Consider the following 18033-nt stretch of genomic DNA (forward strand, 5'->3'; position numbering starts at 1 on the left):
AATTTGGCGTAATTACGTTTTAATTACACCCTGTTTTAATAAAAATCGGGTGTAATTGGGTGTAATTACGTTTTAATTACACCCATTTTAATAAAAATCGGGTGTAATTGGGCGTAATTACATTTTAATTACACCCTATTTTAATAAAAATCGAGTGTAAATATGTTCTTAATTACACCCTATTTTAATAAAAATCAGGTGTAAATACGCCATTTATGAATGAACAATTATATCTATTTACACCCTATTTCATATACACCATTTAGTTATATTTCATTTTCAGTCATAATATTGCAAATACTATAAAAATCATACACATAAAAATCATATTTTAACTAAGTCAAAATATTTTTCATATTAACCAAAAAAATATACAAAATCATGTACAGTCATAATATTTCAAGTATTATAAAATAATACACATGTAAATTATATTTTAACTAAGTCATAACACTTTCTTCATATATAATTTTACGCCATGCGTGACGGTTAGTTTCGGTGTTCTCTAGTTCAATTGAATCCAACCGCTTTCCACATGTAGCATTGGATTCATCCATGGCCAAAATACCATGCCCTGGAGAAGCAATTGTTTTCTGTATGCAAAAAAACAAGACACAAAAAATTATTACAAGAAAGTGTTATTACAATAAAGAGTCACATGTATCAATGGTATATAGCTCAGATGTGCATTTTAACACGCTAATGCTTTGCAACAAATATGAAGATTTATTCATTTTTTCAAATCATTACTGATGTTAGCATGTCAGTGTCGGTGTCATGTCCGGTGTCGGTATATGTGTATGTGCTTCATAGTCTAAATATGCTTATGCATACAGTTAGAGAAAGATACATACCAAGAGTTTGATTGATCCTTCTATTGTAAGCAACAGGATACATCTTAAGAAGCAAAAAATGAAGTGATTGACACACTGTTGGGAAGTGATAGTATTGATGCCTACATGTTGGACACTGAGACTCACGCCGACAATTCATCGACTTATACACACACCAGAAACAACATATGTGACCACAAGCTGCAAAAATGAAGGGAAAAAAACAAAATTCACAACGCTACTCGCATTTTTAATATATATTTCAAGAAAATATTGATTGTTGCCTTACATAGTACAATGGGCTTGTATAATAGATCCCTGCATGATAAAAGAAGTGTCAAAGTTAGTTAGTACAATTTGATAAAGAAAACAAAGCAGCTCAAAAACAAACTTCAAATGAAACATGTCAAAAACCAATTTCATCCTTTTAATTTGGGCTATAAATAAGTAACAACGATTAAGTAAAAAACCTTCATATACTCATAGAAAAAAAATAAGATTTGAGGTATTCTTTCTCCACTCTAGACAACACAATCCACGGCAGAGTGTTCATGATTCGAGCGTTCTTAAGGGCGAAACCCTTAAGAATCGGCAATGGAATTCCCTTCTTTAACTGCGAGTTCAAGTACGGTATCAGGGCGGTTTTGAGGACAGTTGATGTCAATGACTGCAAAATGGATACAAAGTAAAAGAGTAAGATTCATATAAATGCCTTGACTAAGTAACTGATAAAGGTCATGTATTTCAAAGTCGAAATTACAATGATTTTTGTATGAACATGGAGATGGTGTTACATATGTGAAAAGATCAATGATTAAGTCTATGGAAACGATAACGTCGATATCTTGATCAGACACTTCTATAACCGGTGGAGAAGATACCGAGATATTAAAATTCATGTCATCATTTGGATATTGTTTGTATAGTTGAGGAATGATGAGTTTCCATTGAGGAATGATGAATTTCAAAAGAGTAACAGTTATGTTATTTTATGTTCTATTCTCCATGGAAAAACTATTTACAAAATTCTAATAGTGCCTTAATCACTATTAACATGTTCCCTTATTCTTTAAGCAGCTTTCCAAATTTCACTACACAGATTTGACAAGGGAAATAATTTTATTGAATCATACTGTTTGTACAAATCTTAGGTGTGTACTTGACCAGTGGAATGCACTCCTACCAACGTGACAGTGTCAATCATCTCATTAACTTCATATGGAAAAGAACAATATTTGTTGTTTCTAGGTGTTTTATTCATTGTAGTTTTAGGAAAGTCACCATTTATGGCATGTAAGAGGATTTGATGGCCATGCCTCTTGAGTTATTTTATAAAAATGTCACTTGAACATCAGTTTGAGAGAGCTAATTTTTTAAATGGTTAACGCATTTCAATGAGTGGTTAATGGGTATATAAAGATTGGACAACTCATTAACCATCAACTCAACTTAATTAACAACAATCTCAGGTGTTACACTACATGTAGATTTGAACACTTGAAAAGTAGCAAACATACCTGCTGTGATTTTTTAACAAGTTGCTGCATGACATCAGATTTCAGACGCCGCAAAATAAATGGCCCTAGGATAGACTTCATACGACTAATTAAATCTGTATCTTCAGCACTTAGTAACTTTTTTAAATCAACATCTTCAGAAGCAAAAATATCAGGCATCATAAACTCCAACATAGACCATAACTCCTGCAACAAATTCATGACAAGGCTTACTTCAGGAAATACATTTATATTAATAACAGCAAAACTAACAAATAGAGGAGACAGATTTTGCTCAAAATGCAAATACATTATCAACACAGAATAGAAAAGACGGTGTGTTTCTTCCTTTTGTTTTCCCTGGCAGCAACTGTTTCTGCATAAGCCTAACACAAACTTCCAAAGTTGTTTCTATCAAGTTGTGTATTACCATACAGTTATTCAAGAGGAACTGTATAATATAGCATAATATGGATGAAAACCCGGAAGTATTCATAATTTGAAAATACATACAACCTACGACCTAAAGTAATAATCAATAAGCACCCAACAGTTTTGTTAACCTACTTTCTAAGGAGGGAATAATGGGAAAGGTGACGTGACATGTGAATTCCATATAAAAGAACATGACTTTAAAAAGTGAGAAAAGAGAAGGCGGCATTCAGTGACAGGGAGAAATCGATGCCCTTGGACAAGGAAGAAGCAGATCCTCTAAGAGTCTACAATGCCGTTCACAGTCTATCTTTTTTCTTTATTTTTTGGACTACAGTTGATGGGAAAATTAGAAGTTTTTCCCTACTGTAAGGAGTTAATCTCCATATTTTTCATAGAGAAATTAGAGTTCCTATCAGAACAATGCTAACTAATCCATCAAAAACAAACAAACAAAGTGTACACTGAACATACACTTTTTTGAGACTCAGTGGGTTTTAATTGATCCATGTTAGCCAACCCCACTCAGTGTGATAAGGTTGGTTGTTGTAGTTAGAGAGGGGCTTTAATTGAGTAATTACTTCCCCACTTGGGAATTTTTCATCCTTTAATAGTTTGAATTGATCAAGGAATTCCCTTCCATTTCTTCTATAAATTAAATTCTTCCCATCTCTCATCTATGCAACTATTCTCGTCATCTACTTATCTCTACAACTATTCTTATCTTCTCAACTCCTCTAGTTGCCTCGTAATATAATCATGTCCTCATCTATTCCTGTTGGAATTTTTCATCCTTCAATGGTTTGAACTGTTCAAGGTATTCTCTTCCATTTCTTCTATAAATTCTTCTCATCTCTCATCTCTGCAAACTATTCTCATCATTTCCTCAACTCTGCAACTATTTTCATCTTTTCAATTCCTCTTGTTGTCTCGTGATTTAATCATGTCCTCATATATTCATGTTGTTGGTGTGTCGGGTAGAATCTTACGATACGTGTTACAATCCCAGAATTTACGCTTTTTCTCGAAAGCTTTTGGATTCACATAGCCGTGGGTTTCCACTTTCCACATTCCACCCCAAAAAAAGCTTTTGGATCTAGAGAACATGGGAGCCAAAGGGAGAAGCAAAATCAGGGAGAATAGCAAGGCCATCCTAATAAGAAGGTTCAAAACATGCTGAAAGAAACCCTACAAGAGGTAGATGCCAAAATCAGAGAGGCAAAGACAAAACCTCCTAAATAAGGAGAGAAAATCAACAAGTTTACTTCTGTTTTTAGAAAATGAAAAAGGGTGTGATCTGTGAAATGTAATCATAACAGCTAAAACCAACTCACAGACGCAAACCTGGAAAAAAAAAACTCACCTCTCAAAACCACTCAAAGACAAAACATATAACGTTCCATCTCTTCTGTCAAAATGTTTCTTCACCCACAACTTTTGTTCCGCTTAGTCCCATCCTCCCATTGCTTCCAACAAAAAAGTAATGTAATGGGCCAAGTTAAGCAAGGGTGGGAAAGGAAATATGGTGGGCTGCGGAGGAAGGAAGTCTGAAGTTGAGAGGATCCTATTATAATTTCTCTGCGTCTAAACAAACAGCAGGGGGGCAGGGAATGAGATACAAGAAAAATAAAAGCCTATCATGCTCAGATTTCATCGTAAAAACAATAAATGATCAATGAAAGTTTGCATAATTGCATTCATAATTTTTTTGTACTTTAAAAAAGACAAACAATTAATACTTACCAGAACACAGTTCAGTTTCATAATATCAAACTTTGCCTTCTTCTCGATAACCCGCCGCATGTATTGTACAGCCATTTTAACCTAATTGGGGAGAAAATGCAGCCAAATATCTGACTCAATAAATGTACTAAACAATTTCCTAATAAAAAGAAGAACCGTAACTATAACAAGAAAACCTAGATTCAAAACAAAATCTTAATCAAAATTAATTCCAGTCTTCAATCCTAGGGTTTCCTGCTACTTTACTTTTCCATCTTAACAAAAGGGAAATTACTAGGACCCGCAGATACACCAAGTCCTAGAAGCTAGAGCGTAGAACAATTTAACCTACAACAATGTAAGTTTGTGACAAGTTAGAAAAAACACGGTTTTCAAACTAAATCTCTATGTAAAAGAAAGTAATAACATGTACTTACTTCAAGAACTTTGTCCAGTACATCCGTGTCCAATATGTCTGGTTTGAATCCAACACCATTTCCAGTTATATGATGAGGACCTGTATATATGGATAACATCAGAATCTGCGATGACTATATTCATTACTTTCCACCCTTATTTTAACCGCCTTTTACATCTATATTTCATATAAATCACTTCACCGATGTCAAAAATGACTAAGAAATGAACAATGATATTTAACAGGTTTACCACCATTGAGCACATTACTTTCAGATGGCTCCACTCCATATATCTGATAAGATTGAAAACAATTCAAAGTATTCATTAAGAGTATCTAACAGAACACTCTTTAGTTTGTAATTTTAATTGTGATATGAAGAAAATCACCTAAACATTGGGGTTTTGGGATTTAAGATACTGTCCAACCCCAGAAACAGTGCCGCCGCTACCTATTCCCATAACAAATATGTCCACTTGCCCGTTCGTACCCGCCGCCGCTTGGAACTGATCCTGTAAATCTATTCTTCCCCAAGTTTCTGTTAACACAAAAAAGAAGAACATAAAAAGAAGAACTTAAATTATACTTCATTCATTTCATCACCACATACCACAATAACCATCAATTTCTTCAACTTCTTCTCCCAGAAGCCACATCACCACGAGATATATAAGCGCTTATAACAACAGTCCACACAACAACATTACTCTCACGCATTTCACCAAACACTTTATAAGCATCTTCAATACAACCCTTTGCCGAGTTCAGATCAATCAACGAAGTAGCCATAAAGGAATTCGACTTAAAACAGCACTTCGTAGCACAACAATGAACTTCTTCACCTTCTACAAATCCTTTCGACTTTGCACACGACTCAATGATCATCAGAAACGTGAAGCAATTCGGCATCACCGCCGTCACGATGAAGTTTGTTTTGGGTTATTTGGTTGGGGAGTTTGATCAAACAGCTTCAGCTTCGTTGTCATCACTGTGAAATGAGAGATGGTTTCCTCTCAAACTTCTTCAGCTTCATTTTCGTCACTGTTAAATGAGCGATGGTTTCTTCTCAAACTTCTTCAGCTCCGTTGTCGGTGGTGAACCACGATGCTAAACTGTGAAATGAGCGAAAAGTTTTGGTGAGAAGAGTTTCCGTGAAAAAGGTTTATGTGAAATGCGATGAATATGGGGTTTAGAACATTGTGCGATGAATCTGGGTTTAGAACAGTGTGCGATGAATCTGGATTATTTTATTCACACTATTTGTTACTATGTCAATTAATATGTTTAAATTATGTTATTTATCTAATAAATTTAGACTCATTAATATTCATTCATTAATTTATTAGTAATGTTTAAATTATCTATTAGTATTTAGTATGTCATATATATTAAATATTTTAAGTTATAAAATTAAATAATTTTTTTTAGTTTATATAATTTACACCCGTTTTTTTAGTTTAAAGGGAGTAATTGAGATTTGATTATGATAATATTTTTAATTTAAACCCGTTTTTAAAAAATAGGGTGTATATTGTACCCTGATAATACTTAAAATAACACTTTATTTACAAAAGTGCCACCGCGTTTCTCATTTACACCCGTTTTTAGTATATTGGGTGTAAATTTTAAAATTATATTGTTCTTTTTCCATTAGTGTAAATAGGAGTGGGTTTAAATGTTCATTTTCTAGTATGTTTATTGTCTTATTTTTTAGGCAGATTTATGCTAACACGTGTATTTGCATAATTTTTATGTTTTTAGGTTTAAAACACGCAGTGTCGGTAGATTTTTTTATCTCGTCATATTTTTTTTTTGGAGTGGCAGTAAATTTTAGATCCACATATTCATAAAGGTGTTTAATCCTATGCTATATATTAATGCTTCTATAGTAAAAAATTTGCTCCAACACAATTATGTCCCCTCCGTCTTACTCCATTTTTGTGTGAACTTTTACGAGACGGATTTTAACGAGACGAGAATGACTGACCGTTTGCCACCGCTGTCTAAATGGTAACAAACCACAAGTTCTTATAGTGTTAGCTATTATAATAATGGTGAGTGTAGCAGTTACTACTATTTACTATATGATGATGGGTCCATTGCAATATGGAGTTGGAGTTTGATAGTTCAAATTCAAACCAATGCGTGGTAATAATTTGAAACCCACTTCACCCTCTCACACACATATGCTACCTAATGTCTAGTTACTCTATAGTACTCCTTTTATCATCAATGAATCATTTTTTTGCTAAGTGTGTACAGAAAATTAACACAATACTGTTCCACTCAAATTCACATGTTATCAAAATAATAACGTGTTCCAATAAAACATTTCATGATAATACTGTATTGTTTTTTTATTTTATTTTAAATTATACTACTTTTTTAGCCTAATGTAACTACTTTTTTGTGTCTAAGTTTATGTTCTTTCTAGAGTTCAAGGTTAAAGAGAAAATAACAAGAAAATTATATATTAAAGGAACAGTTGAATCCTAATAGTATTAGTAACAAGTTCCATCTAGAGAGTTCATGGAACTTGATGCAGTGTATGTAAAGAATCTTTTTGAAATACTGACACACACAAAACTATCATTGGTCTGGCAGAACACATAAACTTTTGCTGATATTTAAGGTCACACTTGAACTTCTTCCTATGTCTTCTCTCACTCTCTTACACTTTTTTTACTTTACTTGCGTCGGCCAAAATGAAATGCAAACAACTAAAGGAAGGTACTGGTTCAAACTGAGAATTCTATACCATAACTTTTTGTTTTTGTTTTTTTATCTAATATCTTTATTAAATTTATATGATTTAGGAAAAACTAGTATCATATATACAAAGAGAAAGAAAGAGACGGCTACAAATTATCTCATTCTCCAACCGTCTAAAAAATATTTATTAGACATTTTAGGTAAGTCACAAGTTTGAAATCGACTAAACGAAACCACCATAAAAAGGACACATGCTAATATTGACATCCACAATTACCTTTTTCCGAAATAAATTTCATGTAGAAGGAAATTTATTAAGAAGAAGTTTTCAAGAAAAAACAATTACTAGTGTCTAATTTGTTGAGAAATAAGGGTGAGATGTGCAAGTATTATATTGTTTTATATTATTTGAAAAAGTAAGTTGAATAATTTATAAGCGATAGGATTCAAACACACACCAATTGTCTTAAATTTTTTGGTGAATATACAACGTCTCTCTCATTTGTTTAGGTGAATCTTTGATATTTAGATGATTGTTGTTGATATTTTTTACATAAAAAAAATATTAGCAGAACTTGTTGCTACCATGGTTACTAATGGAAGTAAAATAAATTTTTAGAGTAATTACCATAAGCACAATGAACAAAAGAAAGTGGTTGTTATGACGATGATGAGAACATTGTAGATGATGAATGAAGAAGACATAGATAATTAAGAAAAAAAGTTATGTACTTGCATACTGAAACAATACATTATATAATTAAACATAAAAATAAAATAACTCCCTAATAATTCTTCATTTTCTAATACATTAATAAAAAAATTTAATGTAAAATCATATAATTATATAATATATAAAATATAAAAGTTAAATAATGTGTTTGGAGTCGGAGAATCCACGGGACGGAGGGTACTTTTCCAATCCCTACCTTAAAGTGTCATCGGGAGAACTTTTCCTTACATCCATGTCTCCACAGAGGAATAAATCTTCAACTTCGATGCTCCAAACAGATAATTCCCACATAGATGCTCCAAACTTCGATGCAAATTGATATTCCTAACGAGTGTCATAGAGACACTCTTTAAGCATTCTATATAAAGGAAATATTCCTTAAATAAATTATTTATTTCAATTTCTAATCTGTTGAATACAAATAATTTCAATAAAATAAACTTTATTACTCCTTAAAAAAAGTAAGTTATTTTGATATTTGAAATATTGAATATAAATATTGTTTACTTTTTAAAACTCTTAACAAATACCTTTGAAACACTCGTTAGCATTTTCCTTATTTAAATAACATAAATATAAATATTAATAAGATATTCAATAAAATAAAGTTAAGGTAATTAAGGAGGTTAAAAACATAACCTAAATATTTGAGACTTAAAAATTTAGATTGAGTTTTTCTGTCAATTTAGTGCGCTTTGATTGAATTTGAACTCTATTGTAATATGTCTTTTGTTAGATTTTAATATTTATAAAATTCTGACATATTTTTTATTTGTATTTAACATGGTTGTGATAAATAATTTTATCGTACAATATTGTGTCTAAATTTCAATCTCTTAAATGTTACAAAAGACATTCGAATATAATTTTCAATTGAATGTGTGAACATTACATTACATTACATATGGTGTAATAAACATCCCCTTCAATTATATTGTGTTTGTAAGTTTGGGCCGTAAAGTCCAAACAGAACTAATGGACGACATTCAAACAATGATGAATGTGTAAATTTTCAACTCATCTCCATATTTATTTTGAGTATATTTTAGTTAAATTATATTTTTGAAAAGTCACTTCCTATAACTAACATGAGTCAATAACATTCTTCTTATAAATGAAATTGTATGGGATTAAGGGTGCAGCTACTAGGGGTGCCAAATGCAAAACTCAAACATACTTTAACAAACAACTAATTGAACTGGGCCAAATCAATGATACACAAAAGGCCCAAATATAAAGAGCCCAACTCTAACTGACCACAAAATATCCATTCTTCTCTCAGCAACACCTACTTTACTATATTCATGGAACACGTCTAAGAGTTAGCACCAAAATGTATATTTTTTTGTAAATGATATCTTATGGTTTTAAGAGTCGAATGATAATTTAAATGAGATTTTGGAGACTAGTCCTAGAAACATATGACTTTCTCCTAAAAAGGAAGTAAGATATGGTATATAAAATGTAAATTTAGGAAAGGAGAAGCGTTTCTAATCTTGAGTTGAAAGTTAGAGACCATACATTACCACATTACCATAAGTAACACAATTTAAATATCTTGAGTTCATAATGCAAACTTCTTTAGGGGAATCTTCTTGTTTTTCTTATTTATGCTAACTGCATATTCCTTCTGGCTACCAGCGCCAATACTGCTCTGATAGAAGTGTGTCTAACGACCCAATTGAAAATCTCATCATAACCAATTCCCTTCTACTATGAATACCCCTTTGGAACTAGGCGAGCCTTGAACTTTTCTCCTTCTTTTTCTGTTATTGTTAGCTTTTTCTTGTACATCCACTTGCAACTGATAGCTCTTTTTTCCTGTGGCAGCTGAACAATATCTCATGTCCCATTCTTTTTATAGACTCCATCTCCTCGACCATAGCACTCATCCACCTATCTTTCTCCTAACTAGCCATAGCCTCACGAAAAGTAGAAGAGTCTCTTGAACTAGTAAGAAGATCATATGCTACTAATTCTTTAAACTCGTATCTCACTGGAGGTGTAATACGACAGGGATCCCTATCACGTACAAGTTTATTGTCTTGTATTCCATATAAATCTTACAGTGCACCTGAATATGAGTCTGGTTCTTCTTATTGTTGAGTTACAATATGCCTTGGACTCACAGGTGGCTCCTCAATGTCCACTTGAATCTTGTCCTGACTGAAATTTTCTATCTCACTTGCAAGGTCATGTTGAATGTGTTACACTCCATAATTTTTATTATTTTATTTAAATTGAATTTAAATTATTAATGGGATTATTGGGAGTTTTGGTGATTTATCGGAGAAATTATGAAAAATAGACAATTGGGCCTAATGTGGGAGTTGGTAATAGGGGAGGTGTAAAATAGTAGGCCTTACTAATTTAATTTTTATTTTCATAAAATAAAGGAAATTGGAAAAGAGAAGGAAAGAGAAAGCAAAAGAGGAAGAAAGAAGAGAAACTGAACATACGTGAAATCAGAGGAAGAGGAAGGGGAAGCTCTCAAGAATTTGGCTAAGGTAAGGGATGACTAATTCCTTTTAGCCTATATTTTTAGTTGTGAATGATAGAATTGATTATGTAGGTTGTTTGTTTCAATTGGATGTATGTTAGGTTTTGGGGGTTTTGGAATGTAAAGTGTAACTGGGATGCAGTTGATGAAATTGATTGATTATGAAACATACTTGATGTTAGGTAACCCCAATGCATGTTAGAAATGTATTAGAATGTGTGAATTGGTGTTGTTTTGAGTTTTCAATTGGTTTGGTACGATTTGGTGTGAAATAGAGAAGAAGAAATGTTGTTAAATATAGAATTTCTGCTACTGAGTACGCTGTAACCAGGTGACAACGGAACTGTAACCGATTACAACCGTGAAAAATAGTTAAACTGAAGTTTTTTTAGGGGCTGTAACCGGGTACGCTCTATGAATTGATAGAATGGTTGTATTATTTATGATGGATACCTAGAAAAGGTCGTGTTCTCTTTGTTTTGTTAATACTAGAATTTTCATTTTAACTTGTCTTGAATTATCATGTTTTGATCGATTAAATGTTTTATTTTGCAGGCTCGTCATTTCCATTTTAATTTTACAGCCACCGTCGCACCTACATTTATTGAAAGTAGTCTTGAAAGTATTTTCTTATCAATTCAGGTTATTTCAAGTGGAAAATTTTTAATTAAACCCTAAGGTATGTGCATGTTTTTTTTTTTTTTTACAGATGTGCATGTTTTTCAAAGTTACACTTCAGCTTATTCTGACTGAGTATGAGTTCTTTGTACTCTTGATTAGTGTTTTGTGGTTATTTTTATCAAATACTCTCTACGTTATTTATTATAATTTATTATAAGTAGCTTTGAATAAAAACTGTATTTAAGTATAAGTCACTTTATAATTTTAATAGATAACTAGTAGAAGACCCGTGCGTCCGCACGGGTAATTTAAATCTTAAGATGGATAATGTATTATAAACGCATAAAAAAAGTTTAAAAATTCAAATGAGGAATGTAAAATTAAGATTTATAATACATAATATAGATGTAATGAAGCTATATATAGTAGTTATTTTAAAAAATAATAAGTTGGAAATGACATCATCTTTGATTGAAGTGTACCAAAAAAATGTGAAAAGAATAGAAAATAAAGAATTAGAAAAATTAATATTGAATGAAAGTGTTATTGAGAAATTAAACATGGAGTAGTAGATATATATGAAGTTATTCAAAGCAAAAACAATGTTTGGATTATTCAAAGAGTTAAAATTGTAGGCAACAATGCATATTTATTGGGATAGACAAATATGAATATAGTGTGAATGAGAAAATATACCTTTATGATTTCATGGTTAATATTTAGAAGTGTTATTGCTTAAAATAAAAGAGGTATTATGGTGATAACAACCCGTGAAAGTAGTGAGTTTTAGTGATAAAGTTAACATAAAAAATCTATTATAGTGGTTGTGACCCGTAAAAATTATGAATGTCCAAATAAAAATAAATTAATGTCCGAAAAAATGTATTATAGTGGTAGTGATTTGTGCATTCGCACGGGCCCATTAATTTTAATTAGTGCATAATTTATTTATAAATACTTGTAAATATAAAATTATAAAATTATTTGTATAATGCACAATAATTTTTTTATCAAAGTAATACACAATAATCATATCAAATATCAAATGAAAGTTATAGTAAAACTATCATAAATAATTGACCAATTATAAAAATGTAATCAATCATCATTTTAAATACTTTTCAGATAAAAAAAATATTAATATGAAAAAAACTAATAAAAAAATAACATTCAATTTGAATTCTAAATGATAAAGTTTGAGTTGTTAAAAACCGTGCGTGCAGATGCCTCTTAAAACATACACTAATATTAATTTAATAAAGTAATTAAATTAAAACAAATAATTAAAAATTAAAATTATAGTTTATATAAAGAAAATAGTAAAATAATTCATTATTGTTTCCATTTCAAGCATCACACAATTTTATCTAATACTTAATAAATTAGAGTGTATATTAGTCTTAGCAAAGCTATAATAGCCTCCGCATCAAGAAGCGGGCCTACAGAAAATGATCACAATTGCATGGTCACAAACAAATTTCAATCTAATGCAAGTGACATTCATTCAATTTAATAAATTAAGTGTCAGTTTAAATATCCACTATATAATCAAGTTGAATGCAAGTGACATTCATTCAATTTAATAAATTAAGTGTCAGTTTAAATATCCACTATATAATCAAGTTGAATGCATATACTAATTGTTTTTTGATACTCAATTGTAGTAGATAGTATATATGTACCATTGCAATTTTACAGATAACAGAGTACCACATCACATATATTAATGCAAAGGTAGCTTAAGTAGTGTCATGATAATTTAAAATGCATAAAAATAAGATGTGATTTGTACTGTAAATGAAAGTATGGGTTCAGATATTCTATTTATAATGTATAAATGTAGTTTACATGGATGTTGAAATCGTAAATGTAATTGTACCTTCCCCAACAAACCTGGTTTGAAAGCAGGCATACAGCAACTAATAAATGGGCTGCTGCAAAAGATAGCAGTTGACATTTAATGTAAACTTGATCCTGCGCAGATGGAAGCTGAAAGTAGCAGTAAGTAAAAAATCAGCTAAAATATCTCTAAATACAAAGCTCTTAAATCATCTTTAGTATGGTATTGTTAAAATTTCTACGCAGCTGCAGGATTGAATTGGACATGACATACACCTAGCCATAAAAATTGTAAGAAGAAATAAAGTAAAAACCTATTCCAAATAATCCAAAACGGACCAGCACATGATATTAAAATGTAATATATTTACTTGGTATTTTAATGAAAAATATTAATCTAATTTTTATTTGGTATTTTAATGTAAAATATTTATCTCATTTACTCCTGATGTATCATACATCTAACTTTTATTTGATTAAAAAGAGTCTAGAATACTTTTTTGATACATTCTTATAATTTTCTATTATAGTCTTGTGGAATATTTGTTTGGGTGCTATGGGATTTGTTAATGTGAATGGATTCTTAGTGGCTTGCATAACAACATCTGTATGGCACATCATGATTCAAGAGTAAACGAGTGAGTAATCTGAGATTAAAGATTTATCTGCAAATCGACATCTTTGCACGATTGAATTACAATAATTTGTGTCTAGTGTATAATTTTATAAAATATAGTGAGATTTTTCATAGTTAAAACTCCAAAATATTCTAATAAAAAAATCTCTAATTGACCAATTTTGAATCCTTATAATGAAAAAATTACAGAATGGTAGTTTGAAACCATTATTATTTAGCAACAATATTTTAGTATTAAGTAGAACTGATACTTCATCTTATAACTAACTTAATACTAAATATATACTTGAAAAAATCTTCTAAGAATTATACAATAAAAAAATATGCATTTCCACCAGTTTTGGTGCTTTGGATCGTCAACTGTTTAGAGGAGGTGAACCATAGTTATATTTTTGTGGATGATCTTGAACATTTATATTAATAATAAGTTGGCGTCCATCACTGAGATTCCAAAACTAACTTGAAAGCAACATGAAGAATAAATTAATAAACAATATAAAAAAATTTAATGGAAAATAAATTAAATGCTAAAACCTTTTTTTATTTAATGGTGGTATCCTTGCAGCCACTGTCATTGACAAGAGAATCACAAGATTCTTTGTTTTGCTTGGAAATTTTTATTAAATAGATTAGCCACTAGAGATCAATTGGTGAGAAGCATGGTTGTCAAAATCGGGATCTCGATAAAGATCGTTAGGGTATAGAAAAAGCGTAAATCGTAGGATCGTAACACGGATCGTAAGATCCCAACAAATAAACAAAATAATAGAAATAACTAGGAAAAATTACTTTAACATAAAATTCTCATTAATTTAATCATCAATAGCAAATATTTTATCCAAAAAAAACATAATAGAAGGTCATTTAAAACATTGCAAGTCCCCAAACCCTAAAGTATATGTGCACAACAGTCAGGGTTAAATATGGGTCAGTTTATGGGTCGATTACAATTGTTTAATGACCTGGTCGAAATGGGTCTAAAGCAGGTAAAATCAAAAAATGGATTGTTGGGATCTCAAGATCCCACGATTTAAAGATTTTTCTCTAGGAGTTCAAGGCTCCAGCCAAATCCAAGATCTTTGTGCCACTTAAATCGGTGGCCGGTTGCCGGAGCGTAAGATCGTAAGATTTTGGGAGTTAGAGCGAGATCCCGACAACCATGGTGAGAAGAGGTGTTTTGGTTGGAGGAATTGATTCCGTGTGCGGTTTATGCTCTACCGGAGAGGAAACTTTATCTCATCTTTTCTTTATGTGTGAGATTTCTATTCGCATATGGAGAAGGGTTTTCATGTGGCTTGATTTATCCGGTTTTTTGTCTCTTGAGGAGTTTGAGGATTTCTTCTATAATGTTGGGAAGATTCCTTGCATTAATAAGCGTTTGATTGCGGGTACCGTTTGGCTTGCTACGATTTGGATGATTTGGTTAAAGCGTAATGCGATGATATTCAAAAAGGAAGACTTTAGCTTTACCGAATGCATGTCGGATATTGTTTTAATTTCTTGGAGGTGGTTATGTGCTTTTCATAAGCGTGTTAATCTTTGTAATTTTTATAATTGGAATACTCTACCGCTTCTTTGTTTTGAGAGGTAGTTGTATTCTTTTTTGTATCGGGGCGGAGCATCCCTTTTGCTCCCGTTAATTCCATTATCTATTTAAAAAAAAAAAAGAATCACAATCAGAAAAGCTAGGTTCAATATAAATTTCTTAAAATCAATCATCTTAGAAAAAAGATAATTGAAGCTATAAGATATACTTATGTGTGGAGTGAATGGGGATTGAATGGAAATAAATATACAAGTCTTGAGAGAGACCCTCCAGAAATATTCTGGCAATAATAATAAAGCTAAAATATATGAATCCATTTTGGACTGAATAATTCTAGTCATTACCAATGAAAAGGATCAACATAATTTTTCACAGGTGCTTTGAAAAGGATCGGTAGAATTTTTGCTAGTCCGATTGCATCCTAACCAACAATTGTAGTGTTAACCAAAGGTTGTTGATGTGATTCTCAAAGTCGTTCCAATGAAGGTGCAGAAACAATCCTATACTACAAACAACAATGGAAATAAATAAGTTTGTAGAATAAAATTAAAATTTAAATAAATAAAATCCATCATCCCACCAAACAATACAACAAAAAGAACCAAATATAAAGGTTGAATTTAATTCCTTCCTCACCAGTGGTCCCATTATATGAAGTGGAAGCTAATAGTATGTGTTAAAATTTACTATTCCAAGATAAGAATGATAATTCCCAGAAGCAGAGCCACTACCCTGCACGGTGATCATATACACAATGTGTAAAATTATCAAATTATAAAGCCATAAATATTTAAAGATTAACAGGTTAATCCATCAAAAGAAGGAGTGCATAAAAAACATCAAAGGGAAAAGAAAACAACTTCCAACTCTGCAAAACCTGTGTGCAGTACCTTCTCAAAATTTCAGCCTTCATGTCAAAACCTGTGTGCAGTACCTTCTAAAACCTGTGTGCAGCAACACGATTTTAAATGCGAGACAAAAACAAAGGTCCTTGTTTTTTTCACTTATAAGAAACCAGCTTTACTTAAAGATTAAGAAAAATAACACTATCATGAACTTGTTCTTTTTCAGGATAATGTCTTTGTCAACGTGATTGCATCTGTACAATACCGCGTTGTGGCTGATAAAGCGTCTGATGCCTTTTATAAGCTCACCGACATAAGGGAACATATCCAATCATATGTTTTTTATGGTATGCTTGATTTTTCTAATCCATTCCATTATTGACATTAGTATTTTCAAATAGTCGTAATAAGAATTTGAAACCTTGAGAGCATGGTCTCAACTGTTTCATCTTCTTCCATTTTGAAGGCTTCGTACTTTTGAATGAGTGCAAGGGCTTTGGTGTCTTTGACTTAAGTGTTTCCTTCATGCGTCATTCTCAGAGAGTCAAAAATGTTTTTGGGTGAATCTCTGTTTGTGATCTTCTCATACTCTGTGTATCAATAACACTAAGACGGATAGTTCTGGCCTTGTGATGATTTTTGAACTCTTTCTTCTGTTGATCAATCATGCTTTTTATTTTGATCTTATGACCAATTTCATTAACCGGATGTTTGTAACCATCTGTTACCATATCCCAGAGATTAGTGTCATGAGCTAGAAAGAAACTCTCGGTTCTGTCTTTCCAGTAATTTAAGTTCTCTCCATCGAACATTGGTGGTATGCCATTGATTTTGTCTCTATCATCATGGTTATCATTGTTGTTGTTTTTAACTGGTTTCGTCATAGTGTTTTTCTTTTAGGATATTTTTTTGACACAGTTCAGTGTATGCACCCAGAACCAGACGCTCTGACGCCAATTGATGAAACAAAAAACACAATAAAGGGGGTTGGATTGGGTTTTTAAAACAAATTAAAATTTGACATGTTTGGTTATCCTTGTTTGTTTGAACTCAAACTACTCTAGTCCACCCTGTTAAGGTGATTTCACTTCTCTCTTACGAGGGCTTAATCAACTAATCAAAAGTTAGATTACAAACACTTAAACAACCACTTAAGTCTTTTCAAGAACAACCACAATCCAGATTTCTCAAGGTATTACAATTACAAACTTATAACTTAGTGAGAAAACAAATTGCTTCTGAAAAGCAAAATCAGAACTATGATATATACACAATATTTTAGCACAATAAAAATTAAGAGATAAAAACGATTGAATAGGTTTTGAGCGCTCTTAGGATTTCGTGCATGAGAGTGGTTGTCCAATTCTTCAACAACGTCTTCTTTATATAGAGTGAAGCTTTAGATCTGTTGAGAGAGACATTTTCTTGTTTTGGGAGTTGATAATTTTGATTTAAGTCTATTTCCAAAAATAGAGATTCTGTCTATTGAGTTTAATTTCCATCCGTTATGGAATATTGCATCGAATATTATGTCATTTATTCTGATATTCTGATCATCATAGTATTGAGTGCAGCTTTGGTGCTTGAAGCGCTTTCTGTATCAGAGATTGAGGATTTTCTTGTTTGTCTTCAGAACTTCTTGTTCTTATAAACTTCCTTTAGATTCTTCGGAACTTCTTGTTCATGTGAACTTTTCTCA

General features: G+C 31.6%; 1 protein-coding gene and 1 long non-coding RNA gene across 5 annotated transcripts; both read right to left on the reverse strand.

The window, feature by feature from the left end:
• Nucleotides 1-392: 392 nt before the first annotated feature.
• Nucleotides 393-4379, reverse strand: LOC131595769 (uncharacterized). Of its 4 annotated transcripts, none has more exons than XR_009282069.1 (5): nucleotides 4125-4379; nucleotides 2351-2536; nucleotides 1123-1500; nucleotides 855-1034; nucleotides 393-593 (listed from the first exon to the last, which is right to left on the reverse strand). XR_009282069.1 is itself a non-coding variant. In XM_058868228.1 (2 exons), the coding sequence occupies exons 1-2, from the start codon at nucleotides 2639-2641 to the stop codon at nucleotides 1306-1308; spliced, it is 486 nt and encodes a 161-aa protein (XP_058724211.1). In that variant the 5' UTR covers nucleotides 2642-3059; the 3' UTR covers nucleotides 855-1305. The 4 variants fall into 4 exon arrangements, 1 of the variants encoding a protein (XP_058724211.1); XR_009282068.1 differs by lacking the exon at nucleotides 4125-4379 and having other exon boundaries at nucleotides 1123-1151; nucleotides 1304-1500; nucleotides 2351-3059; XR_009282067.1 differs by lacking the exons at nucleotides 393-593; nucleotides 4125-4379 and having other exon boundaries at nucleotides 2351-3059.
• A 766-nt stretch (nucleotides 4380-5145) lies between these two features.
• Nucleotides 5146-6138, reverse strand: LOC131600158 (uncharacterized). The gene is made up of 3 exons (XR_009283040.1): nucleotides 5512-6138; nucleotides 5291-5439; nucleotides 5146-5195 (listed from the first exon to the last, which is right to left on the reverse strand). It is a non-coding gene; the product is annotated as an uncharacterized LOC131600158 (long non-coding RNA).
• Between the last annotated feature and the right edge of the window lie 11895 nt (nucleotides 6139-18033).

Source organism: Vicia villosa, linkage group LG4 (assembly GCF_029867415.1).
Source record: "Vicia villosa cultivar HV-30 ecotype Madison, WI linkage group LG4, Vvil1.0, whole genome shotgun sequence".
In the NCBI taxonomy this organism is placed as follows: domain Eukaryota; kingdom Viridiplantae; phylum Streptophyta; class Magnoliopsida; order Fabales; family Fabaceae; genus Vicia; species Vicia villosa.